The sequence below is a fragment of the Sinocyclocheilus grahami genome, unplaced genomic scaffold, assembly GCF_001515645.1.
Source record: "Sinocyclocheilus grahami isolate Dianchi unplaced genomic scaffold, SAMN03320097.WGS_v1.1 scaffold117.1, whole genome shotgun sequence".
Lineage (NCBI taxonomy): Eukaryota > Metazoa > Chordata > Actinopteri > Cypriniformes > Cyprinidae > Sinocyclocheilus > Sinocyclocheilus grahami.
Genome location: NW_015505296.1, coordinates 2,116,759 through 2,144,719, shown reverse-complemented (window position 1 = coordinate 2,144,719; position 27,961 = coordinate 2,116,759). Strand labels below are relative to the sequence as shown.

At 37.3% G+C, this 27,961-nt stretch overlaps 1 protein-coding gene across 1 annotated transcript in view; it reads left to right on the top strand.

Annotated features, from left to right (window-relative positions):
• The first annotated feature begins 1,826 nt into the window (after positions 1 to 1,826).
• LOC107589555 (uncharacterized) overlaps positions 1,827 to 27,961 on the top strand; it is a 31,343-nt gene continuing 5,208 nt past the window's right edge. The window contains exons 1-5 of the mRNA XM_016278043.1: positions 1,827 to 2,173; positions 10,353 to 11,149; positions 21,489 to 21,653; positions 25,158 to 25,326; positions 26,074 to 26,201. Coding sequence (XP_016133529.1) covers positions 2,095 to 2,173; positions 10,353 to 11,149; positions 21,489 to 21,653; positions 25,158 to 25,326; positions 26,074 to 26,201 — 1,338 coding nt within the window. The 5' untranslated portion in view covers positions 1,827 to 2,094. The remainder of the gene's footprint in view (positions 2,174 to 10,352; positions 11,150 to 21,488; positions 21,654 to 25,157; positions 25,327 to 26,073; positions 26,202 to 27,961) is intronic.

The window sequence follows — 27,961 nt, the reverse complement described above, 5'->3', positions numbered from 1 at the left end:
AATGAGACTGCATTTGGAGACCTCAGCATTGTCCAGGCCTGTCTGAGGTAATTACCCATTCTTAGCTTCATCTTCTAGCCCAGGGTGATCTCTAACCACTCGATAGTGTCTGTCTCCCCACTAATGTCCTCATCTGTTCTTACCAAAACAACAGAGAACCAGAATGGCATCAGATGTCAGCAGTGTCAAAAAAAACAAACAAACCGTATATCATCAGAGATATAATTAAGCTGCAATAAACATTCAAAAAGAGAGGTTAATATGACAAAATACTGCATCACGTCTGAATTGAGGAGCGGCTGAGAAAGCCTTTCATTGTGACCATGATAGCTGTTGTGTGTGGGTGCATCTGAATTCCATTTTTTTCTTCTTCTATGAACTGGAATATTTGTCCACTTTATTATTAAATGATACACCATGAGCTTTTTTCTTTATGTGTATTTCAATAAAACTGGTTGATTGATATTTATGCCGAGAGCTGTTTGTAAATGAAAGATAATCAATTTTCTTTCATCTCAGTGTCTTTAATGTGCCTAAATATGTTTGTTTATTAGTGAGAAGATATTATCAGTTTCATATTTCTTTTTTATTTTCTTTTGGTATTGTCTCAAGACAAACTTTAAATGTTGGCTTTAAAAAAAATTTGCAAAATCTCGTTTAAAAGAAGTGCGCTTTAGCATTATTTTAAAAAAAGGGTAATGCTTAAGTTTAACTGAATATAATATTTCCTGACAATTGTTTGTAAACTGCAATCAAATGAAAATGTATTATAGTATAATTTAAATTCAATGGAATTAGTTAGGCACTTTTTTTGGCCCACTTAAATAGGACATAAATGCATTTTTATTTTCAATTTCATAATTATTTCTATTATTATTTAAATATGGTTAATGAGTACTTCCGAATGTACTGATAAGCATTTATGGTAAACTAAAATATACTTTAATGTAATTTCTTTTGAAACTTGTATGTCATCTATTTAGATACATTTTTAGTTACACATTTGTAATGTTGCAATTTAGTACTTTTAAAATATAGTAAATTTAAATGTAATATAAAAACACACACAAGTTAAAATCAAGTATTTTTTACACGTGCCTTAGTATGCTAGTCAACACATCAAAATAAGTGTACTTTAAACATGACAACGGATTATTAAACATGATATACTTTGTGTAAAACTTTTAAACTGAAATGACTGTAAAGTGCACTTAAAATGTTACTTAAGTGTGTTAAGAAACAGCTACAAGAAAGTGTCTCTAAGTACGCTTTGGTGGACATTTATTTCATTAATATATTATTAAGAAAAAAAATTTAACCACTACAAGTGCACATTTAATACAATCATTAACACATCTTTTCATAAGGGTGTGTTGGATGTAACTTAAAATGAAAGAAAAAATATGGCAAATTAAAATAAAGCCAGACTGTTGTAGTAGGAGTATGGGGATTGAGATTCTTTCATTTATTCTTTGAGAATTGTGATTGTCCACTATGGGAAAGCTATGTGTAATTTATAATACATTAAAGAACAGCCTGAAGGATTGTGCTGAGTTTGGTGGATATAGTTTGTTCAATAACAGTATGTTGGCTTTAATGAGGCGGATTCCTCAAGGAATGTCTTCTGAGAAGAACTTCTTATTCACTGGCATATGATTGCAAAACACATTTTCCAACTTCTCCCACTATCTCTCCCTGTCTCTCTCCCTCTCAACACACACACACACGCACAAAGGTTTTCTCCGAAGTCTTTCCCCTCCCTCCATCTGGCGATCCGTCACCCCTCCTCCAGCCGCTGATGGTCCTGCTGTAGGCAGTCTGCTCGTTCTCTTCAGTGTGAGGACAGCACACACTCCTTCACAACCAGCCTCTGTCTCTCACATACACTCCTGTCTCAAACTATTCTGACAATATGTTTAAAACTGGATATACCCCAAGCAGCACACCCTCCTGGAGCATTTGAACTATTTGAGCACTCGATTCAGAAGAAGGAAGATCAATCAGCAGTAAGGTATGAGTTGTGCTTGAATAAGCCAACAAGGAGGGGTTTCTTCCTCTTGACACTGAAAACTACTGAAGTTTGGGGCATCCACGATGAGTCTTAAGAAGAGGAAACCAAGCATGGTGTTCAGCTGGCAAAAGTCTTTCACCATCCTTGCCCCGTGGAGAAAAGGTAAGTGGCGTGATTCATGCTTCTGCTTTGGATACTATGGAGTCATATTGCTTCACACAGTCAGCTCTATGCAACACCTGGATGTGCAGCACAGGTAGTAATTTGTCTGGCTGAGGTGTTTGAGGAGGATATTTAGAAACCTGTAATTTGAACTCTGAGGCATCATCTGCTTGGTTGAACATGGCTGGGGTTATCTTCAAAAACAGTCATTTAACTATCATCAGATGAGCTCCACAGGTATTGTAGCTGAGCTGATGTCATTTCAGTAAAGTTAGCTCACAAAGCTGTGCTCATATAGAAAACCCACAAGCTTCAGCCACAAACTTTATTACATAATATACACAAAATTTTGTTTTTAACTACAGTTGTTAGTGCCGCTTTGGTGTTAACTAGAAAAACATGTGGAAGAGGGGCAGATTTGCGTTTAATTCGAGAAAGAAATTCAAATCAAACATCAGCTTAATGAGAGAATTTATGAGCCATTTGTTTTGTTTTAGTGTAAATCACAGCAGTATCTTAGACTTTATCTTATGCAATTGCAATTGTCAACAGAAGGGATTGTTCAGTCTTAGGTTCTTGTTTCAGACGTCCTCCTACACATCCACATCCATGTTAGCAGTCGATAAACATGTAGCAAAACCAAAAATACCAGTTCTATCAATACAAAAAGTCAAATAACAACTTTTTAGTCTAGAAATGAATTGAAAGCATAATTGCATAATATATAGCCATATGCATGCTATAATAGTATATAGTATAATATAAAGTAATATGCATGCTAATAAGCAGCTAGTTAATAGTAAATAGTGTTCCCTAATCTAAAGTGTTACTGTGTTTGGTTGTAACAGAAATCTTATAAAGCAGATAGCAATGGACAGGATTTATAATGCGATTGTTTATCTTTTATACAGACTGAATTAGTTCAATAAGCGGGTGTGATTCATTATAAATGACAGTTTAGATGATTAGTATGTGTGTTAGAGTGATGGAAGACAATGGGAGGAGAGTGTCACACAGATGTTTCAACCTGAGTGATATCAGATGTGAATGTTTTAGTGGTGACGGCTTCATGAGCGGGGCTCTTCTCCTCTACTCGAGTTATATTATATGTGACTCATAACTGCAACCAGGCACAGCTGTAGTCAAATTCTTCATGCGTAAGATCAGCCAGTGTTTGAAATCACTGACACACATGACTTAGTCAGGTAATACGAATGTGAAACTGACCTGAAGGGACAAGAAGAGAGATACCAATTTTGCAGAACTTATCACAAGTGGAAAACTGTAAGTAGAAAATGAAATCTTACTTATCAACAATTTCCTCAGAAATCAACAATTTCATGGGTATTTTTTCAAAAGTATAATGAAGGGAGAAGAGTGGGGTGAGTTTGCCTGAAGGCTTGACTGATGTTACTGCTCCCGCACATTCTTGCCTTATCCTAATGGTGTTAGATAATGAAGGACTGGCCCGTTCAGTTCACATTGATAATGTGCTTCTGGAAAGGCTCCTTAGGGTCAAAACCATTGCCTTGCCGGAGCACATAAAGAGTGCAGGGAAAATGTTTTGGCATTGTGATGAGAGAGACAGAGAGGTGTAAGGCACTAAAGGTCTGCTGGATTCGATTAGGAAGAAGGGAGAAAAAAGGTGTATGGCTGTATTTTGTACTTCGTCAAACCTGACATCTGGCCTCTGTCACCTCCTTCAGCAAAGAGCAATTCAGGAGGAAAAATAAAAAAGTCAAAGGATTTGACTTTCATTTACTATTTCATTGGGAAGTGTTTAGTTTGAATATGGGTTTGCCCATAAAAAAAAAATTCCCCCATTATGCTAGGGATTTTTTGGGTGGTCACTAGGGTGTTGCTATGTGTTCAGGGTTATTATAGATAACTATAAACAAACAATCAAACAAATAAACTTAACAAACAACAAAAAAAGGTAATTACTTGAAATAAAATAAACATTAACTGAAAACTTTCATAACTCTCATTTCTGTTTAGTTTAATTTGAAGTGCTAAAATAGTAGACCAGTTATACTAAAATATTTTTTATATTGCTGTTCAGATGCTGGGGGGGGGGGGGCGTTAATTGCTTTGAAAAAAAGTACTATTACACCTCATATACAACATACAACTACCAAAGAAATTATCCTCAACAAATTATCCTTAACATCAAATTTCAGGATAATTTGTTAGTAATTTTGAAGTGAGTAGAACTACTGAAGAAAAGTAGAATCTGAGAAATGAGGGAAAAAAGGAAAAATAGTACTACTAATGCTAGCAAAAAAAAAAAAATCTTGTAATGTACAGTATTATTCGATTTAATACACATCCACATAGATGCTTGTATTATTCTTGTAAGGCCAGAACTTTAATGCTATGTTAAAACAGTCCATATAGACTCTAGCAAAGAGATTATTGGTTCAAATGCTCTCTGGGTCATTCGGGGCTACCCAAGTGCTAACAGGGTTCTGACATTCTCCTGGCTGTAAAAATAGAAGACCTGCCCTGGCCTGCCTCTGACCTCTCCACCCACAATCACAATAGACGTATCTGCAGACAAAAGCATCCCTAAGCACCTATACTGATCCCACTGCATCCCCTAACTAAATTGTATCTTAAATTCATTTGAAAATCTGCTGCTCTTCCATTCAACTGAAAGCCTAAAGAACTAATTTTTGTTCACAAATGGGCAGTAACCTAATCAGAGCTCACCTACCACAACCAGAACACAGTTTTGAGGGTTTTACATATTACATCTACATACTAGTGTACTCTTCAAAGTAGACAAAATGATAACTTATCCAAGACAAGACCATGTATCAGGCATTCAACAAGCTGGAAAGACATTACAGTAAATGTAACATTTATGACAATAAACACCCATGATTTTTATAGATTAATAAAAAAGGTGCCTGCATATACTGTAGCTGGGTTTGAGTTTGAGTTTACACACATAATGCCGGGATGTCAGAATAACATGATTATGTAAAAAGAACTAATGAACTAAAAACAAATCATCTATATGAATCGGTTTGCAGAAATAAATCAGACTTCCCATCACTATTCACTATTCAGAGCTAGTGCATCATGGCTCTATATCAGCATATTGATGATCCTGATCATGTCAGTTGAACTTAAAGTATGACTCTAATTTTGTGTCAGTAAAGCAGAACTCACAAACACAGCAGTGTTGAAATGTGGTAAACATGAGTGATTTAGACAAGATGGAGTAAACATGTTCTTGTCTAAGCTTGTGAATTCTTCACATTTCATCCCTGCGGATGTTTCTATCATTGTGATTCTCACATTCCTCATCTCACACTAATAACAGCAACATTTGGTTATTGAAGAAGACTTTCCTCTCCCTTTCAGGACAGTTAATTGACAAAATAAGTTTTTAGTAGTTAAGTCTCCTAGAAATTCTTCAAATTAAATATTTATTAGACTTGCCTTGAAAACATCACTGCACCATAATATCCATCTGGGACATATCAGTGTTTTTACCTACCAAATGTACGTATGGCTGTAAAATACACTGGAGCAGATGATGCCAGGATTCTTGAATGTGAACGGAGTATTTTATCAGCTCAAAAAATGTGAGGCACTTGCCAAAAACATTCTCTGCTGGCCTGGAAGAAAAACACCACTGCAGGTGGGACGTTAAAGCAGTGCTGCTGTAAAAGTGGAAAAACAAAAAAACAAAACACAAAGCCAAAACCATTTCCACCATATAAGAAAAAGAAATTATGCTTTTAGTCAAAATTATAAAAAAATATTACATACTATGTCAAATTTATGAGATAAAAATGATAAATGATGACATTAAAAAGTCAAAACTACGAGATACTAAGCAATAATTATGAGACATGATAGTAAGTCATAACTATGAGATAAAAAGTCAAATACGAAATAGTCATAATTATAACGGAGTATTTTATCAGCTCAAAAAATGTGAGGCACTTGCCAAAAACATTCTCTGCTGGCCTGGAAGAAAAACACCACTGCAGGTGGGACGTTAAAGCAGTGCTGCTGTAAAAGTGGAAAAACAAAAAAACAAAACACAAAGCCAAAACCATTTCCACCATATAAGAAAAAGAAATTATGCTTTTAGTCAAAATTATAAAAAAATATTACATACTATGTCAAATTTATGAGATAAAAATGATAAATGATGACATTAAAAAGTCAAAACTACGAGATACTAAGCAATAATTATGAGACATGATAGTAAGTCATAACTATGAGATAAAAAGTCAAATACGAAATAGTCATAATTATAAGATAAAAACACAAACAAATCTGAAATAAAAGGACAACACGATGACATACTGTCATAATTATGAGATAAAAAGCAACATTATGACATACCAAGTCATAATTATGAGATAAAACCAGTTACTACATACTTTCACAATTATGAGATAAAAAGGCAAAATTCTGAAATAAAAAGACAAAATTATGACATACTGTCACAATTATGAGATAAAAATTTAAATATATATATGAGATAATACAAAATTATGACATGAAAAGTAAAAATTATGACATACTAATTATGAGTCATTAATTATGATATAGTCAACATTGGCAAATTTATATGAGATAAAACTCCTTAATTATGCCAATTATGACACCTTGATGACATACTGTCATAATTATGAGATAAAAAGCAACATTATGACATACCAAGTCATAATTATGAGATAAAACCAGTTAATACATACTTTCACAATTATGAGATAAAAAGGCAAAATTCTGAAATAAAAAGACAAAATTATGACATACTGTCACAATTATGAGATAAAAAGAAAAATATATATGAGATAATACAAAATTATGACATGAAAAGTAAAAAATTATGACATACTAATTATGAGTCATTAATTATGATATAGTCAACATTGGCAAATTTATATGAGATAAAACTCCTTAATTATGCCAATTATGACACCTAAAAATTGCTTGTTTAATGCCTTTTTATCTCGTAATTTCTTTCCTTTTGTCAGTTTGTCAAATCTCATAATTCATATTAATATCATATTAATTAATGTAAGCATGAAATAATTTTGACTTTTTATGTCATAATTTATGTGATTTACAAGGCATGATTCCCCCCCCCCCCTTATGAGTCAGAAATGGGCTTCCACAGAAGACTGACAAGATTGAAAGTTGCACACAAAATTATTGTGTTTGTAGATGTGTAGATATTCTTGTAGTGTTGTACCTGTCTTTTACTCCTGAAATAATCCCCAGTAGATATTTGCAGACTCCAGATTGATAAAGACCAGAAATATGGGGGGTTTGATTCCCGCCAACACTGTAATTGACCTGTTTTTATTTTGAATGCATTATACTCTGCAGCATAAAGGACCTTTGCATTACTTACATTCCTGGCTGCCAAGGGCTAGCAAGGGCTTTTTGATCTCTCTTTACAAGCGGCCACGTCTGAGCAATGTTAATTGAAAACCCAGGGGGATTTTGATGCGGACTACTTGCCCCTACTGAGTGGTATCAAAAATGTCCCACCATCAGCAGTTCTGTAGTCCCAGCTGGAGAGCACTGCTGTATGAAAGACTGGCCCAATGGGTCGGTCTAATTGACCTGTAGAAGTAAATTAGCAAAATTATGATTTGGGTAATTGACTCCAATTACTGTATGCTTGGATTTCATGTTGGGACCGCTTGTATGTAATTATTGGTAAATATCTAAGATGATGCATTTATACTGTTAAAAGATCTTAATTATCAGTGTTGCATTGACATTATATATGTAGAATTGATAAGCAAGTAACATTGAAATACTGAGGAACTGGCCAACACTGATCAGTATCAGAGAGCATATGTTGTCCATAGTTGTCAGTCTCTTATGGTTTATATTTATATGGCATCATGCCCACTACAGATATGTTGCAGATATGCTATTAGATATGTTTCTTCAGATATGTTCAGATATAGCACAAAGTAATTAGATTAAGATTAACATTTTACTACTTGTTGCTTTATGAGGGAAAGTTGTTTTTCTCATTTAAATTAGATCAAATTGAACAATGAAGTCTATTTGAAATAGTTCTTGAAAAGGTTTGTACTGGAGTCCAGGTGTTGTGTACACACATGGTCCATGAGAAAGGACTGCAAAAACAGGCGCTGTTTTGAATGGGAAAACAAACCTGGAGCAGCAGCAAATCTCAAATAATTGAAATGATATCAGTGTTTTCACAGTCACTATCCAATCTGGAAAAAAATATTTACTAACAAAACACATGGGTATGCTTATTATTGATAAAAGTGGCACACAAAAAAGCAATCTTTCAACCTACGAGAGAGCTGGGAATGGCTAAAGTCATTATTATTGTTATCTTTTTCAACGCTTCATGAAATTAAATCTTAGTATGATTTCTAATCTTTTATTGTATCATTGTAATGAGTCTGTGAAGACTAAAAGCTCTTTAGAAATCTCTCCATTTCCTCACAGTATGTAAATTAGTGAAACATTTCCTCAAAACATATTTACATTTACATTTTACATTTAGTCATTTTGCAGACGCTTTTATCCAAAGCGACTTACAATTGGGGGATACATAAAGCGATTCTTCTTAAAGAAGCAAACAGATACAGGAAGTGCTTTGCTTGTAATACTAAGTTTCTAGACATTGTTCAAATAAGTACAAGCTAGAAAGAGAAGGAATAAATAAACAGATATAATTTATTTTTTGTTGTTGATGAAGTCAAGTCACTTCGAAAGAGATGAGTTTTCAGCTGTCGCTTGAAAATTGTCAGGGATTCAGCATTCCGGATAGGGGTGGGAAGATCATTCCACCAGCCAGGAATGGTGAACGAGAATGTTCTGGAAAGTGATTTTGAGCCTCTCTGTGATGGTACCACGAGGCGTCGCTCACTAGCGGATCTCAGACTTCTGGAGGGGATGTAGATTCGTATAGTGAGTGGAAGTAAGCAGGTGCTGGTGCTGAGCCTGTGACTGTTTTATATGCAAGCATCAATGTCTTGAACTTGATTCGAGCCGCAACCGGTAGCCAGTGCAAGGAGATAAAGAGAGGTGTAACATGGGCTCTTTTGGGCTCGTTGAAGACCAGTCGTAGTCGAAGACCTGCATTCTGAATCATTTGTAGAGGTTTGATTGTGCTTGTTACAGAGTATTTGTTAAATATAAAAACAAAATATATATTGTGTGTTTGATTGGTACAGACGCTACAATGTGGTCTTTGAAGGTCAGCTGGTCGTCAAAGGTTACACCAAGATTTCTGACCGAAGTTGATGGGGTAATTGTAGAAGAACCTAGCTGGATGGAGAAATCATACTGTAGAGTTGGAGTGGCATGGAAGACAAGAAGCTCAGCCAGGTTGAGCTGTAGGTGATATTCTTTCATCCATGCCGAGATGTCCGCCAGGCAGCCTGAGATCCGTGCAGCTACCGCTGGATCATCTGGTTGAAATGAAAGATGAAAAGAGCTGTGTGTCATCAGCATAGCAATGGTAGGAGAAGCCATGTGCCTGTATGACGGGACCCAGTGATGTCGTGTATATGGAGAAGAGGAGGGGTCCGAGAACTGATCCCTGAGGAACCCCAGTGACAAGTTGATGTGCTTTGGATACCTCAAAGCATTTAGAATGAATATCCTGTGAATCATCTAATTAACCATTTCCAACCAACTGCAAGCGTCTTTCTCTTCCTGACAATCATGTTTACCATTGTTTACCACTGTTAATCATAAGCAAAAAGAGAACTGTGTAAAATATTGTTTTTATTTGACCTGATTGAGTCCAGAAGTACTCAATCAATTTAGTTTGCATTTGAAAGAACAAGCACAGACTCTTACTATGGAGAAAGTGAGATAAAGATATGATGTGAATGACACCTGTAATGTATCAGATTTCCAGTACTATGAAAGAGCTGAGCCTCATAATAGCATGAAGATAATGCACAGATCAAAGTTCAGAGTAAGACAGGACTATATAACTCTTTGTGGACCACTACAGTGGCAGACAGATGGAGTGTTTGGGAAAATATTTCGAAAATAAAGATTATTTGTGCAACTCCATCTGGTGGTATAGTTGCACAGAAAATGCACAGTTCAAACTAACATTATTAAATGATTTTATGAATGATTTTAATATTGTTAAAGTATAAAATTATTCAGACCACTTTCTTTGTATGTTTTGCAGGTAAAAGGGATATTGTTTTAGACAATGAAGTTGTACTGACAAAAATGAAGCTCCTCAACAACTTCCCTGAGAAACTCCTTAATGTTGAGGATTCCATTTCAACCATCTCCGTTTCAATGTCTGAGCAGGATAACACAGAACCTCTACAGGCTGATGAAGTGATCTCCGTCCACAGCGCTGCTCCTGAGACAACTTTCTCTGAATCAAAAAAAGACTACCTATCTTCTATTTTTGCTGATTCTGAGCTTCCAAGATTGTACAAATTTGAATCTGAGGACTCTGGGGTAGAGATGACTAGTGGAGCAACTTCTCCATCCACCCCAACTGGTTCAGAGCAAAGCTTTGTGGTCCACAGTAGGGAGTCTTCATGTGACTCTGGCAACCTGAACTCTCTTGTACCTGCTGACAATCCTCTTGAAGACAGTTCAGTCTTCTTGGAAACTGAACAAACATCTTGTAAGTGTGCTAAACAAGACACTCTTACCATCCTGGGAGACAGAACAGATGAAGAGAATGTTGATGATGATTTAATAGACATCACAGCAGATTCAGAGAGGTCAGGTGACAGAACTCTGAGGAACACCATGGAGAACTGTAAGGATGCCATTGAAATCATGGCAGCACAGGAGGAAATAACAGACACTGCAATGGCTGAGGACACAATCTCAAGGAACCACTATTCTATAGAAGCTTACGATGGCAAAACAGGACCTGAATTTCAGCAACAGCCTTTGAGGAAAAGTACAACCAGCGACAGTCTGGATGAATACATGGAAGAGTGCTGCAGGCTCAGTGAGGTAGTCAACAGTTTACATGTTTTTTATTGTTATTTACTTCACATCATAGTGTTCCATCTGCTTTTATATAAACAACAATGGTCAGTCATTTAAATGTTTTGTCCCCTCACTTCTATGCATTACACAGCACAGAATATTGAATAGAAAAGTACAGAATATTGTTTTTAATTTATCCAAATTGCTTCCAGATGTTCTAAATACATTACTGACATTATGTGAATTTACAACAGTCCTGTTTCAGCAGATTCAAGCTCAGACTGTGAAATTGAGCATTTGAGAGATGCTTTAGTGAACAGTGTCAGAGTGAAACTCTCATTGTCAACATGGTGAAATGAATAGCTTCTGTTTACAGTTTAGAAGCACACACACATCCTTTCTCACTAGCCATAATGAAGGTCTTTCCGCAACTTGACATCGACAACTCATCACTGAAATGTGCATACTATGACTAAAAAGGAAAACAGGATAAAAGCGTTCCTGTTAGCAGTGTTTCCGTAGTTTCTTTTTCCCCAAAGAAACGGCTTCTTTCAGCATTTCTGCTGATTTTAAAAGCATTTTGTCCCTAAATTAAAATACATAGGACACAAATATTCATAATATTTTTTACATATCCGCTTTAAGCTATCCAGTATGATCATATCCAATGCATCCTTAAACACAAAGCAAGTTGAATATGTGTGGTGTGAGATATGTAGGCATACTTTGTCTTATTGCATGGTGTAGAATTAGAGTAAATGACAGAATAGATTATCTGTTCTCATAGTAGTGGAATATACAACTATGTCTTTTACATATAGAACAGAATTCCATTCAACAAAAGGCTTTGGTTGTTCTACATAGCCTAACTAGTTATCATCTGGTTTTTCTTCAGGAACCAGATTTTTCAGTGGACATCAAGGGGTTACATAAAACAGTTTAAAGGAGTAGTTCACCCAAAAATGAAAAATTTACTGACCCTCAAGCCATCCAAGACGTAGAAGACTTTGTTTCTTCATCAGAACAGATTTAAAGAAATTTTGATTACAGCTGATAAAAACATCACAATATTCCACAATTCCAGTCCATCAATTAACATATTGTGAAGTGGAAAGCTGCATGTTTTTAAGAAACCATCCATCATAAAATGTTTTAACAAACTATTGCTTCCAGCTAAAATACAAGTCCTTTTGAATTTGACTAAATATTAATAGGAAATATAAATAAATATTCAGTGTATTAAAATCTACTGGTTTATGTTCAGACCATGCTGCTTTGTTTTGGAGATACTCCAGTGTTTGGTTTCTAACTGTGTCTAACAAGTATTTAACATAGTCTGGGACACATTTTACCTTTAGAAGTTTTTTCCATGGTTTTTAATGACGAGGGCATGACACCAAGTATATAGTTATCGTGGCATTCGTGTAAATTAATGTCAATACCAATTTCTTTTCTCTGTATTCTGCTTTCTGCCACCCATAATAACCAATCTTAATTTTTTGTGTCACAACCCACCAATTGAGAACTGTTTAATTTGGCTTAGCACATACAGTTCATGCTTTGAAGGTCAATCATTTTCAGACTGTGGCAACCATGTGGTGTATCTAATGATGTAATTGCTGATAACTGCTGCAGATTGAGATGTTCTAGTACCGTACTGAGAGCTGAGAGGATGTAGCTACAGATCTCTCCACTTTTAACGTGGCCGCCACATCACACAGCACCTGTTCCTCTGTGTTGAGAGAGCATGCAGATGGCAGCGGCGATTACAGCTGGAACAGCCAATGTCTCTCATCTGGACTGTGTCCCTCAGTCCGCCATACTCATCCAAGCCTCCCTGGATGCATCAAACAGGTGTCAAATAGCTCAAATTTCTCACATATTTACCCAAATAATGCCTCTTTGATAGCTCCTAGGTCTTTTGGTGGCCAGTGACTGGACCTTTTTTTTTGATAAATGGTGGACTTTATGGAAGCTGCGATGACGGGTAGCCAGGGCGGTAAACTCGGCCCTCATCATCACCTGTCACCACAGCTAATAAGCTAATTCCCTTGCCTGTTAAATGGAGCTCTGTGGCTTGAGGAAGAGGATATTGAAAAGGGACTATGAGCTTTTTTCCCATCCGCTTCAAACATGGCGACTTCAAAGGGCCTCTCTCCGTCTCATTTCTAATCTGATTTGTTCCCAACTTATGAGGGTAGGACACAGAGCTACAGTGAAGATTTAAATGTACAGCAGGTGTGTCAATCACAATAGACTGATTGATTACTCTTTTTTTCATTGCTTCTGCACTTATTTGTGGGGAGAAATCTGCAGAATGGATTCAAACATGATAAATGTGTTAAATGGAGCTAAGAGTACTATGCTTTTTAAAGGGATAGTTTGCGCAAAAATCTAAATTCGGTCATCATTTATTCACCCTCATGTCATTTTGAAAAATTAGTCAGTGTTTTGGACTCCATTGAAGAAAGTCATACAGATTTAAAATTAAATACGTATTCGCTCCATTTAACACATTTTACCATGTTTAAATCTAGAATTCGGAAAAAAACAATATTATTTGTGAATGTTTATTTCAAACAAAATATTGAACAGAAACAGATTCATATTCACACTTCCCTTGTGAACACTTATTAGTTATTACAGACATAATATACTTATATTTTTAAGAATGTATATCTTATGTACTTAAGTGTATAAGGATATACTTAACTGCGTACTGAATTAAATGTTTTCAGACACTAAATTGCATGTTATTTGAAAATGCATGAAAATGCATTAGAGTTTAAATTCATGTTAAATGCAGTTAATTGCAATTAAGAGTACTTAAGTACATTTTACTTGTGTATGTACTTTCATAATTAACTCTATTGTCTTTGAAATATGTTAAAATGTACTGCTAAATTACTGGCAAGCATTTATGATAAACTAAAACATACTTTAATGTCATTTTTATTAATGTCATGTATTTAAATATATTTATAATTACAGATTTGTAATGATGAAGTTGCAATTCAATGCATTTAAAATATATTCAAAATGTTAAATTGAATAATACACTACAATTTCCATATACTTTAGTATGTTAGTCAACAATCTAAATAAATGTACTTTAAAACATGACAGAAGATTATTAAGACAATGATTTACTTTAAAGTAATACTTTTAATTTGGCATTATTATAAAGCACACTTTTTAAAAGTACTTAAATGTGTTAAGAATCCGTCATGAAAGTGTGTATTTAAGCACACATAATATTAAAAATACTTTTAATATAAAAAATATACAGATATATAAGATCTGATGTACACTGCAAGTGCACATTCAATGCAATTAAGCACACATCTTTTTCACATAGGCAGGGATGAAAAGTTCCTCTTTAGAAACTCGAGCTGCGTCGGAGGACGCTTAGGGAACGCCCTTCAGCGTGACCGGCTCTGAATCCCATGTGTAATCAGTCCAATAGATGGGCGAGACGTCACGGGCGGGTGACGTAATGAGACAATGATTTACTTTAAAGTAATACTTTTAATTTGGCATTATTATAAAGCACACTTTTTAAAAGTACTTAAATGTGTTAAGAATCCGTCATGAAAGTGTGTATTTAAGCACACATAATATTAAAAATACTTTTAATATAAAAAATATACAGATATATAAGATCTGATGTACACTGCAAGTGCACATTCAATGCAATTAAGCACACATCTTTTTCACATAGGCAGGGATGAAAAGTTCCTCTTTAGAAACTCGAGCTGCGTCGGAGGACGCTTAGGGAACGCCCTTCAGCGTGACCGGCTCTGAATCCCATGTGTAATCAGTCCAATAGATGGGCGAGACGTCACGGGCGGGTGACGTAATGACCAGAGTCTCTCGATGCATGTTCTCTGCTCCAGGAAGGTTCTCTTTGCCCGGGAACGTAGCGGTGCTAATAGGCTCGCCACCTCTGCGTAGGTCTCTAGAGCAGCTGATTCGGTTGTCTCCTGCCGGTCCGCCGTTACAGGGCACCGAGCTAGCTGCTCATTACACCAGAGGTCAGTCTCGAGAGACTGATTCCCTTAGTAGATTCTTTGGCAGCGTGGAAACTACTGCCAAATGTGTCTCAGTGGGTCCTGCATACTGTAGAGAGGCTACAGAATCCGTTTGGTTCTCCTCCGCCTCGTTTCAACGGGATTACGCCCACGCTGGTGGGCCCCGAGCAGGCTCATGGAACAAGAAGTAGTTACTCTCTTGAGGAAGGAGGCCATCGAGGTGGTCCCTCCTCGCGTAGTACAGTCCGGGTTCTACAGCCGGTATTTCATAGTTCCAAAGAAGGATGGGGGGTTGCGTCCCATTTTAGATCTGTGTCAGTTGAACCGCTCAGTCATGCGACTGAAGTTCAAGATGCTCATTCTCAAGCAGGTCGTGTCTCAGATCAGGTCCGAGGACTGGTTTATCACGATCGATCTGAAAGACGCATACTTCCATGTTTCCATCTTTCCCATTCACAGGAAGTTCCTGAGGATTGCTTTTGGGGGTAAAGCGTACCAATATCGGGTTCTTCCCTTCGGCCTTGCACTCTCACCCGCACTTTCACGAAGTGTGTGGATATAACCCTGGCTCCGTTGCGACTCCAGGGCATCCGCATTCTAAACTATATCGACGATTGGTTGATTTTAGCTCAATCAGAGCAGACGGTGGTTTGACATCGAGATGTCGTTCTCGCCCACATGAGAGAGCTGGGGTTAAGACTAAACGCCAAGGGAAGTGTGCTTTCTCCATTACAGAGGACCACTTATCTAGGGGACTGGTTTATCACGATCGATCTGAAAGACGCATACTTCCATGTTTCCATCTTTCCCATTCACAGGAAGTTCCTGAGGATTGCTTTTGGGGGTAAAGCGTACCAATATCGGGTTCTTCCCTTCGGCCTTGCACTCTCACCCGCACTTTCACGAAGTGTGTGGATATAACCCTGGCTCCGTTGCGACTCCAGGGCATCCGCATTCTAAACTATATCGACGATTGGTTGATTTTAGCTCAATCAGAGCAGACGGTGGTTTGACATCGAGATGTCGTTCTCGCCCACATGAGAGAACTGGGGTTGAGGCTAAACGCCAAGAAAAGTGTGCTTTCTCCATTACAGAGGACCACTTATCAAGGCGTGGTGTGGGATTCGACCATGATGCAGGTACGTATGTCCCCTGCTCGGATCGAGTCGGTCCTCACCGCAGTCGCGAGAGTCAGAGAAGACCGGTCACTCACTGTCAAGCAGTTTCAGAGACTGCTGGGTTTGATGGCAGCAGCGTCCAACGTGATACCTCTTGGCCTGCTGTACATGAGACCCCTACAGTGGTGACTCTAGACCAAGGGGTTCTCCCCGAGAGGAAACCCGCTTCGCATGATCAGGGTCACGCGGCGATGCCTACGTGCCTTGGACATGTGGAGGAAACCTTGGTTCTTGTCTCAGGGCCCGGTGCTGGGAGCTCCCTGTCGCCGCGTAACGCTAGCGACGGACACATCCCTCACCGGTTGGGGTGCGGTCATGAGTGACCACCCTGCCCGCGGTCTGTGGAGTGGTCACCATCTGACATGGCATATAAATTGTCTGGAGATGCTGGCCGTGCTGCATGCACTAAGACACTTCCTCCCAGACCTGAGAGGTCACCATGTGATGGTGCGCACCGACAACACAACGGTGGTCTCTTACATCAACCACCAGGGAGGTCTGCGCTGCTCTCCTTGTGTGGTCCCAGGGCAAACTTCTCTCGCTGAGAGCAGTTCACATTCCTGGGCATCTCAACATGGGAGCAGACATCCTGTCGAGGCAGGGGCCAAGGCCCGGGGAATGGATGCTTCACCCCGAGGTGGTGAAGCAGATTTGGCCAGGCCCAGGTGGACCTGTTTGCGACTCAGATGACATCGCACTGTCCCCTCTGGTTCTCTCTGACTCATCCAGCTCCGCTGGGGCTGGATGCCATGGTACAGACGTGGCTGAGGCTTCGTCTGTACGCCTTTCCACCGATAGCTCTGCTCCCGGGAGTTCTAGAGAGAGTGCGCCGGACAGAAAACGTCTCAGGTTACGTATGTAACCATGGTTCCTCGAGGGAATGAGACGCTGCATCTCGGGGCCATACTTCCGGCATCTCTGCCAGCGCTTGCTTCACTCCTAGAAGCTGACGCCGGTTTCACTGCACATGCTTTTATAGCTTCCTGGTCATTACGTCACCCACCCGTGACGTCTCGCCCATCTATTGGACAGATTACACACGGGATTCAGAGCCGGTCACGCTGCGTTCCCTAAGCGTCATCCAACGCAGCGTCTCGTTCCCTCGGACCATGGTTACATACGTAACCTGAGACGTTTTCTGTCAACAGGACTTTTTTCAGTCAGATTTTTTTCTTCATCAGACAAAGTAAACTGACTGAACTATAAAATATGGCTAATGTCTCCACAGCTGCTACACAATCCAGTCCAGTGGTAGCACTAACACACTTTACACACTACACATTTTCAGCAGATGCCTGTCATGGTTGCAGTTCATAACCCCTTTGTAAAGCCATTTCTCAGAACACTTTTTAATAAATTTTTAATAGATGAAAGCATAATAAAATTAGCCAAAATATTTCAGAAACGAATACACAAGATGTATAATGTACAACTTCTAGTTCAGCGAAATCCTGTGAGCTCAGATTATGTGTGGGCCTGAGCAGTCAGATATGGACCAGTGAATAGGCAGATGGTTGAAATGTACCCTATAACAGGCTCATTCGCAATATTTAAAGATGGATTTGGGAATTATAAAAAGTCTAAAAGAGATTTAGACTATGAGTGTTGATCAAACACATGTGTTTGGCTGCTTGCCAGCTAGCCTTTATATGTGAGTCTCTCTGTACTTGGATCTATGGGACATTAAAAGCATTTTTGAGTTCGAGTTGACAGATGCATAGCAGAGCAAAATATGGTGTCAGGGAGGAATGAAGACGGTATAATTGCCCCCCAAGGATGGTTAGAGCTGAGGAGTTGAATTCCTCAGCTGTAACATATAAACAGCCATAAAGCAAACATTTCCAGAGTGCAAGGCTTTAATCTAGTGCTAGATGAGGCATAGAGACCTACGCTGTGTGCGCCACATCCAGCCTCAAACATTTGGCTGACACCCTGAAATGTGATGTAACAGGTCGTGACACTTGAAGGATTTTCAATGGTTTTCAGATACACAGAAAAACACAGAATATCAACACATCTTCTTGCTCTAGCGGGGCGTCTTTGAGTAAATACACAAAGCTTGTTTTGTAAGTCATAATTTCAGCCAACAATATTAGTTCTCAGCTTTGTTTTAGGCTCGTAACCGCCAGTACAATAAATGAAAATATAGTGCTAACTTCAAGAAGAACACAAGCTCTATGTATATCTCAGCATCACCTGAGGTCACACTGTGTGGTGAGAATAGGCTGTAAATGAACCTTTAGAAAGAAAAACCGGGTGAACTTGCAATCATCAACTGAATCTAAAGGAATTACATGTTTTGTATTGTTTTATATATATATATATATATAAATTCAAATATGTAAAAATAGAATAAAAAGGTTAGTTTTTAAAGCTTATTTTAAAACATATTTTATTTCAATTATTTGTCAAAGAAACATTTCTAAGTACAAAAATTACAAAAACTATAACTGAATAAAAAAACAAAACGAATAAAAATAACAAAAACCAACAAAACAAATACAATTTTAACTAAACAACATAAATTCACAATATTAATCAATTCTACATAAATATATTAACGATACTAAAATAACACAGCAATGATAGTGATATATAGAATATTCATAATACATTTGTGATGATTTTGCTGGTGATATAAAAACATTGTGAACATTGCAGTAATTTTAATGCACTTTTTTGTCCAATAAGTTTCCTCAAAATCAAAAGTAAACCCTTGAGAGCATTAGGACAAATCTTACAATTGTTGATTTCCAAGAATCAGCAATTATTCAAAATGTTGATTCACTGAATTGATTCAATGAATCATTTGTGTCACCACAAATGATTCATTGTTCAAAAAAAAAAAGTTCAGAAATCTCTTCAGATGAATTATAAATCATTTTTAAGTACATGCGTACATACATCCATAAATCTATTGAAAATGCATTCAAAGCACACCATTTTTAATGTTCTTGTCAACATTAAAGACTATAAAAAAACTTATAAAACACCTTTTCCCATATCTTTGAATACACCCCACATATGGTTCCTCATTCCTCTCCATTGGAGTCATGCTTAGTGTTGCTTTAACAGACCCAGTGAAATATTTAAAATAATAAAGGATTATTTTCTCAGACACGCCTGAATGGGTTTATGATATCTTCCCTCATATTTCGTAATACAGAGTTTATGTAATTAGAAAAATATTGTTCTTGCAATCCAACCCAGAATCCGGCATATGCACAGTTGTTTTCTCAGTTTGTTTTGATCTTCAGTGTGCAGTTAAAAAACCACATCCTCACTGCAGAGAGAACTACAATCCACCCACACCATCAATTAAAGCACAATGTCACACTTAAATGTTAACAGCTTTATAGAAAATTATCTTGAATTTTTTTATTTATATTTTTTTCGTATAGGGCAACATTCTCTGCTTTGTTTCTGTGTCTGTGCAGAAGCGTACGTGAGAAATGCAGATTCTTTCGCATTGAGAAGAGAAGGAGGAGGAGGAGGAAGGGAGTGGGGCTTTCCCAAACCTTTGTATCTTCCCTTATCCCAAGTCACTGGGGATCCTGGGCAAGGGAAGCAGATAAGATCTGTCATGTGTCAGCATTCATAAAGGCCTGGCAAAGTTACTTTCCTCTCGCCACCCCAAATCAAGCATCAGTGCTGGTTGTCGCTTTATGAGAGAACACCAGGTTATGTGTCACCTGTCTGGCTTCCAATACTACAAATAAAAGAAAGACTGCAGTTCATTCACGTGATCTAAACAAGTCTAAGTCTGAAAGAGCCTCAGTTGGGTTTCTTGCCGGACAAGCATAGCTTACACAGTAGTTTTTTAACATTTGTATTGACAGAAGTAAAGAAAGTATATGCCATTTTTGGTCAAATCCAGTACCTTTTCCATTTTTTTAAAGATTGTTTTTTCTTATAGTGTACTATAACTTTCCTCACTCAGCATATGAAGAATTCTAGTGGCTGAGTTTATATTTAACAAAGCCCTTATATAATTTTTTGTGCAAAAAATTGAATAATAAAGAAACTTATTATATGACCCATTTGAAGCAATAATGGAAGTTTGATGGAAGTGCAAGGTTACTAGAGAAGCATGAGAAAAGTTCACGGTCAAGTGAGCAGAAGCGTGACCTGCCGAGGATCTCACACTCTGCGAGTGATGTCAGCTCCTAGTATTTCATCTCTCCCTCATGTCCTCTATTGTTTAGCCCCTCTGTTTCCATTAATGCTGGGCTTTGGGACTAGATTGGACGCAAGTGGCACGGAAAAGCTTTTGGACGGAAAAAGCCCAAGCCCTGAACTCACATCCTGCTTTTGTTGGGACACTTTTTGTAATGTTGATGATTATATAAATATTTGTTCAAAATTTCCTTTGAATTTTTTGAAAAATGTGAGCATCTGCAGCTTTGCAACCAAAGATGGAAGTAAACAATAGCACCTAACACATTTCCCACCAGTTATTCACACCTTCAAACTACTTACCTTTAATTTCAGATGAAAAAGTGGGGTCCAAACATACAAGACTACATTGGAAATTTAGGGTTTGTTTTCACCGAAACCAATTTTATTACATAATGATGTCAGTCTTGGTTGAAATATATGAATGATGAACAGTCAATCTGGTCTCCTGGAATGTGTCAGATTGTTTAATGAAAGGCAGCAGAGTAGTTGGCAAACTGTATTTAGACATCTAATGTGTTACCAGAGCTGTAATAAATCCCATTAAGAATTCCACAGTGATGGTAAATATACTTGTAGCGTTCAATAATGGGTGGGGATCATGGTGTTTCCGTCATGAGTCTGAGAACCTCTGGTCCACCTGAACAAATGCAGTCATGGTCCTGGAATGATCTTTATCAGTTACTGTAGGAACCATTGCTTTGTGCTTATTAGCACGTCAAATAAGCCATTGGCTTTCAAACAATAGGATGCAGTTCACACTGTTCTTGTTTCACAAAAGTTGCTTAACCCCCTATGGTGTACATAAACATCTCTGGTAATCCCTTTATTTAGGACCTACCTATTGTCCGGGGGGGGGGGGGGGGTCTTTCCCCAAGGGTACAGTCCTAGTGCCCAGCGTGAATGTTTACAGCCCCCATTTCTGGTTGTATTATGAAAACTTAAATGATTTTGTCTCTGTTTTGTCTTGACAACCAGGTGAACCAAGCCAATCAGTCCAACCCACTGGGCTCTGGACTGGGGTACCTAGAGCACATCTGCCAACTCATAGAGAAGATCGGACAGCTACAGAAACACAACCTTCGACTACAGAAACAGATCTGTGGCCTGCAGAAGGAAGGCCGAGTGATCAAGACTAAAGAGGTATCAATCACCTGCCAGCATTGTTCTTTATGAGCTTACCTCAAGGGTGTCCAATCCTATTCCTGAGGGCTACTATCCTGCAGAGTTTAGCTCCAGTCTTATTCAAACACACCTGAACCAGCTAATCAAGGTCTTCAGGAGTACTAGAAAATTGAAATATTTTTGTTTAAACTAAAAATGTTTAAAAATGGTAATCAGAAAGGATTGTGTCATTTAGCAGGTATTTACTGCAAAATGCCAAAATGAGAAGGAATTCTGGTAAATCATAAAGTTGTTCAAATTCAATTGAGTTAACAATGTGTAACACATAAAAGTCTGAACTCAGCACTAAGTGTTTGTTTTCCCATCTCAGTACAAGATGGTGCAACTGGCTTGAATGTTATCAGCCCAAAACCACAGGAAAAATATCAACACCTTTTACAATGTTTTGTGAAGTCATGGGTGTTTTTCCCTGTGGATTTGTACCTCTCCAAAATTAGTAACATAACTCCAAAATGACCAGGAAGGGAACTTGTCTTTGTTGAAAGTGGATACAGATTAGGAAAGTGGAAACCCACTGCAAATGCACCCAAATTTATTTGTAACATTTATTTATTTAGTTAAAGTTAAGTATTATCATATAAATTCAGTATGAAAAAATTGTTCTTTTAAGAAATGCTCACTGAAAGGTTCTTTGGAAACCCAAAATGGTTCTTTATGGCATTGCTGCAAAAACTCCTTTTTGGAACCTATATTTTATGTAATGTAGCCTCTCCGTTGCCTGTTTTCTACCCCAGTTTTCCCACCGCTCTAGTCTTTTACATACTGACTAAAGGCAGTGACATTATATTGAGTAGACATCTTTCTGACCTCTGGATGCTGTGCTGTTGAATGAGAGCAGTTTTGTTCATGGTCATCTCTAAACTGGCTCTGTCAGTTCAGGCCCTGGGGCCGGAAAAGTCTTCCACGGTCACAGTGAGTGAGCTCAGTGGGGGCCTGCACTTCAAAGTCATCAAAGAAAGCAAAAGAGAAAAGAGAGGCAAAAGAAAGGATAACATTTTAAAAAGGTTCCAAACATGCGTATATGTTTGCCTTAGATTTAGGTTCTGAATAAGAACTGATTCCATTCATTTAAAATACTGGAAGTGAATGATTCTCCCAACATTCAATTCTATGCAATCATGACAGTAAAGACAATAAATGGACAAGACAACTTTATATTGTGTTGTTCCCACTGGACACACACAGCAAATATACAGCATGACCAGTGTAGAGTGATTCATGAATGAATGAGACTTATGAACCAGATTTTTTAAATGAATAGGTCAAAAAGACTAAAAGATCCAACACAGTCTCACGACAGTGCATTACCATTTTGTTTTGTTCCAGATTCATATGAATTTGTAGGTTTCTGTACCATCAGCTTTCTACCTCTCGGGGCGCTTCATACAAAGTTTTCATACAAATCATAAATTTTTGTACTTTAAAATAGCTAGTTTTCTTATGAGGTCAGGTAGATAAAATCTCTTCAGGCTGATAAAGTCTTAAACTGAATTATCTCTTTGAATCACTCAGTTCATTAAGGAGAAAAAAAAAGAAAAAAAAGATCCAGAATGTTGAATCCTTTATTCTTTATAATTCCAAAAACAGAAAAATTGTGACACACAGGAATAGTCTGCAGACCACCCTTCTTGAACTCCCTGGGTCTTAGATTCTATGGACGGTGTGTGTGTCTTTGGAGAAAAAGCAACCGGCAGCAACATGCTGTTACACACATCAAAAGGCAGGGGAACTCCTGAAATGTGCCCCAGTCTCCACTATAATGGACCAAGCTGTCTCACCAGTCTCCTCCCTGGCTGTTTTACCCACCCGCCTCCAAAGCCTCACAGCATGCTTTCATCTGTACTCATAAAAAGCATTCAGAACTCAGACAATATGCAATTACCACCATTGTAGTGTCCTCTGTCTCTCTTGTTAGTTCTACAACTGGATCTCCTCAGTTATCAGCCTTGACCGATCTGAAGAACTGATATGCTCCATCACATTACAGCAGATTGAAGCATCTGGTGTTTTGGTTTATGGGACATTTAAAGCAAATTCTTTTATCTTCAGTCCATGTGCTTTCTTTTCAAATACATCAAGACTTTTTATGATGCAGAGATACTTTCCAAGGAATTGGTGTTCAGATCTGCTCTGAGTTGCAACAACAACATAAATTCCTCAACAAACATCTGCCATGGCATCATTACCTCTTCGGTCAGATAGCGTTTACCATGCAAATACTAATGTGATGGAACTAAGAGGATAATCTTGGATAAACAGAGATTTGGGAAGCGTCTTATCACTCTGACTGACTAGAAACACCGCCATGTTATTTTCAGAGGTTGAGAAATGGATCTTGTGTTTGTTTGTTTGTTTGTTTTTTCTCTAAAAAATAAAAGGCTCTTATGCATTTTAGTACACAGTATTCAAAATATAAGTCATATCTACTGCATTTGGTCGGGAGGCAAATCTGTAACAACAATAAGAATAATTGGTGGAAATGACACTAGCGGATTTCAGCTGTTCAGGTGGTCCAAGCGATGATGTGTGATACATGAGGAAAATGCTTAAAATAGAGTCCCAGATAAAGACATTTCCCACTGGAAGAGCAATTCAGGGTCATTTTGATTTTGTCTCATGATTGCAACTGTTGAGAGTTAAATGTTCCCCATAGGAATGAAAAATCACAAGCGAGATGTCTTTATTATTTGAATTGTTTCTTCTAGACAACAATAGAATTAAATAGTGAGCAAATGAAGACTCTTGCTTCTCAATATGAACTCAGCCATTCTCATCAAATTCATTTATGTCCAAATTATCTGAGCTGCTATCTGCTTTATAGCTTTTTATAGTTTTGTGCATGGAATGTGTGATGAAGCCATTTTAATCGTATCTCTTTTTTTCTTTCTTATTAGCTATTTTAATGTCTAAATAAAGTATGACTGATATGTTTATACAGTTATACTTTACATCACAACTAGATTAATTATTTCATGTAAGATTAAGAAAGGATCAGATAACGTGGGATTAGAAATGTACCCTATTTTTCAATAAACATTTATGAAGTAGCAAGGCATCCCAAAAATATTACAAAAATAGTGTGAAATAAATTTTATTCAAATAGTTTTTGTCACTGAATGCATGTGTTTGAGGGCTTCAGTCATTTTTCACTTGCATAAATCTAAACCATTTGTCTATTCTAAGGGCCAAGTATGTGCAATCATCCTTGACCCATGGGTGTGAATATCCACAAATTGAATTTAGATTTCATAAAGTGAACTATTTTAAGTGTTCTTCTTTCCCAAATGACCACACTTAACTTTTTGGAGCATTTCATCTATACAAAACATAAAGCTTTACAAATCGTAATTTTACAATGTATGCCTATCTGTGCATACCTTCATAAAACAGATCACTAAAAAGTGAATAAATCAAATTGCCTCAGTTTTATGACAAACTCTCAATTCCAACTCTCTTTTTCAGGACTTTTTTATGCACCACTGTAGCTGTGGAGCAGCCAACTTGGCCTTCCAAGAGCTCAAGAGACACTTTCGCAGTGACCACTACAGCCTGACGGCATCAAGCAGCACACTGTCTGACCTCAGCACAATCCCTGAGGTCACACGTATCCCGCTCAGGGCAGCCATGAGAGGTCAGTGTGCAAACACACCTGCAGTCATACACTGAGGGCTAAGATTAATGTGTTTACACTGGCTAGACCTACTATTGAAAAAGACTAATGTTTGTAAGGCATGGAGCAGGCTTATCTGTGCCTAATAGTAATCTGATAACAGAATGAATTATATAAACACATAATTAAACTAGAAAATGAATTCAAGTTCAAGACAAACTTTGAATGTTGGTTCAAAAAAGCCATGCCTGAAAGTTCAAAAATGTTTTCAAGTTGGAAAATTATATAAGACTATATAGACAGAGACAGACAGACAGACAGACAGATGATAGATAGATAGATAGATAGATAGATAGATAGATAGATAGATAGATAGATAGATAGATAGATAGATAGATAGATAGATAGATAGATAGATAGATAGATTAACCTCTTGAGTGTGCCCTGTACAAACACGTAGCACATAGACATGTTTATCCTGGTTGCTTTTCTTCCATCTCATATTCCATCAGGTAGGTGGGCAACCAGACATTAGTCTCTGGAGAAATGAGAAATGAACATGTTAGCGATAGGTGGAATTTCTGGAATTCCATATAGAGAGAACAAACATATTCCAGGGATTTTTGGTGGGCTGGAAAACAGAGCTAATGTATTTTTTTGTGTGTACACACACCCTTCAGGGGGTCTAGAGTTTAGTCACAGATCACGCATAGTTATTTCCTCATAATAGCATGTTTTCATGATAATCAAACTTTGGATCTTGGACAGATGGTGACATGGGCTGCCAACCTGCTCTTCCTGTTTGGAGGAGGGGTCTGAATCGGAGGAGCTACACAGAGGGAGAGGCAAAGTACCTGAGTGACAGCGCTGAGGTCCTCTCTGCTCCGCACAGACGGGTGAGTCAGTCAAATATCAACTCACTGACTCAATCTGACAAACACTCATCTTTCAACACTCAGGGGAAGTCAAACTATAGCCAGTGTTTGGTCAAGCCTCTCTGTCTCATGCATCCGTTTACTTATTATATTATTCTAGATTGTGGTAGTTGAGTCAAATGAAAATGAAAATGAAGCTGTCAGGGATGGAAGTAGAGCTTATTGAAACTGTTAGTCACATTATTATTAATTACTGCTGACAAAACATTCCACTGGACAATGAAACTCCAAACTTTGCATAAATAATAATAATAGAAAATGTAATGAAAAAGTCCACTGGTATGAATGGCTTTCATGTGTATCTCACTATTAGTCAGAGGCGGACAGTAGTGAAGTATTTTTACTCTGCTTTAAAAGTACTTTTCAAGTGTCTGTACTTTATCAGAGTGTTTTTCTTTAGAAAACTTTGCCTCACAACATTCCAAAACATAATATTATACTTTTTACTGCACTACGTTTCATATTAAATATAATTGAATACTTAATTTAATTAGAAATCTATTATTTTCTTATTTTTAAGTAAAAGTAATTCAAAGATTTACTTGAGTACAAGAAAGTACTACATTTTTATTGTTCTTAAGTATTAAAGGTAAAACAAACAACAAATTTATTTATGAAATGTAGTGCAGTAAAAAGTATGGCATTATGCTTTGGAATGTAGTGAAAGAAATAAACTATAGATAAACTATAGATCTGATAAACTATAGATACTTTTTAAAAATACTTCACTACTGTCCACCTCTGCTATTAGTGGTATAAAAACATCAGCTGTGGTTGCCAGAACTTAAAAATATGGTAGCAACATTCAAATTTTACAGATTGAACTTTAATTTACAGTGCATAAAAGGTATATATTCATTAACTGACATAATGTTAATAGACATTAATAGAAAGTACAAAGTCTGTTTTGTATATATATATATATATACTGTATATATACAGTATATATATATATATGTAAGGTCTCCGCGAAGTGCATTTAAAATCCTTTAATGTATGGCAAGCCATTGATTATCCAGCTTATTCCATAGTCATTTGCCAACATTGACAACTTAAAGCTGTTTATGATGTTAGCAGTGCAATATTTAACCGTAAGGGTAAAAGATATGGTCATTTTCGTCAGTTTACAGTCGGTTACGGCTTGTTAGCTCTAGCATTCTGCCCGCTTTAAATCAGATACAGAGATGAAATAGTGCGACTACATTTATTTGAATGAATTATAGCATTTATTTGAATGAATTATTGATTGAGAGAGTGAGATGACAGTTGCGTGTGTGAATTACCTGCATCTGTGTGTCTCTCTCTACAAACAAGGAAGCTGTTTACTTTGATTTTACCTCCTTGCTGAGGAAGATAATGAAGCGATCTAGTATCAATGCTATTTTATTAATAAAAGTTGTGGGACAGCACCGACAATAAGTTTCTGTGTGTGCACAGTGTGATCTGCAATCTCCGGCCTCTCTCCCTATCACTGTGTTTATGTGCGAGTGGTGTGAGTGTGTGTGTGTGTGTGTGTGTGTGCATCAATTAAAGCAGCGCACATTAATATAGAACGGTGATTAAACTGATTTGGAACTACCTGTGCATTAAACGGTTTTAATGCATACCTATCAGCCAATCAGAATCCAGTATTCCAACAGACCATGGAATATATATATATATATATATATATATATATATATATATATATATATATATATACACTGTAAATATTCACAATA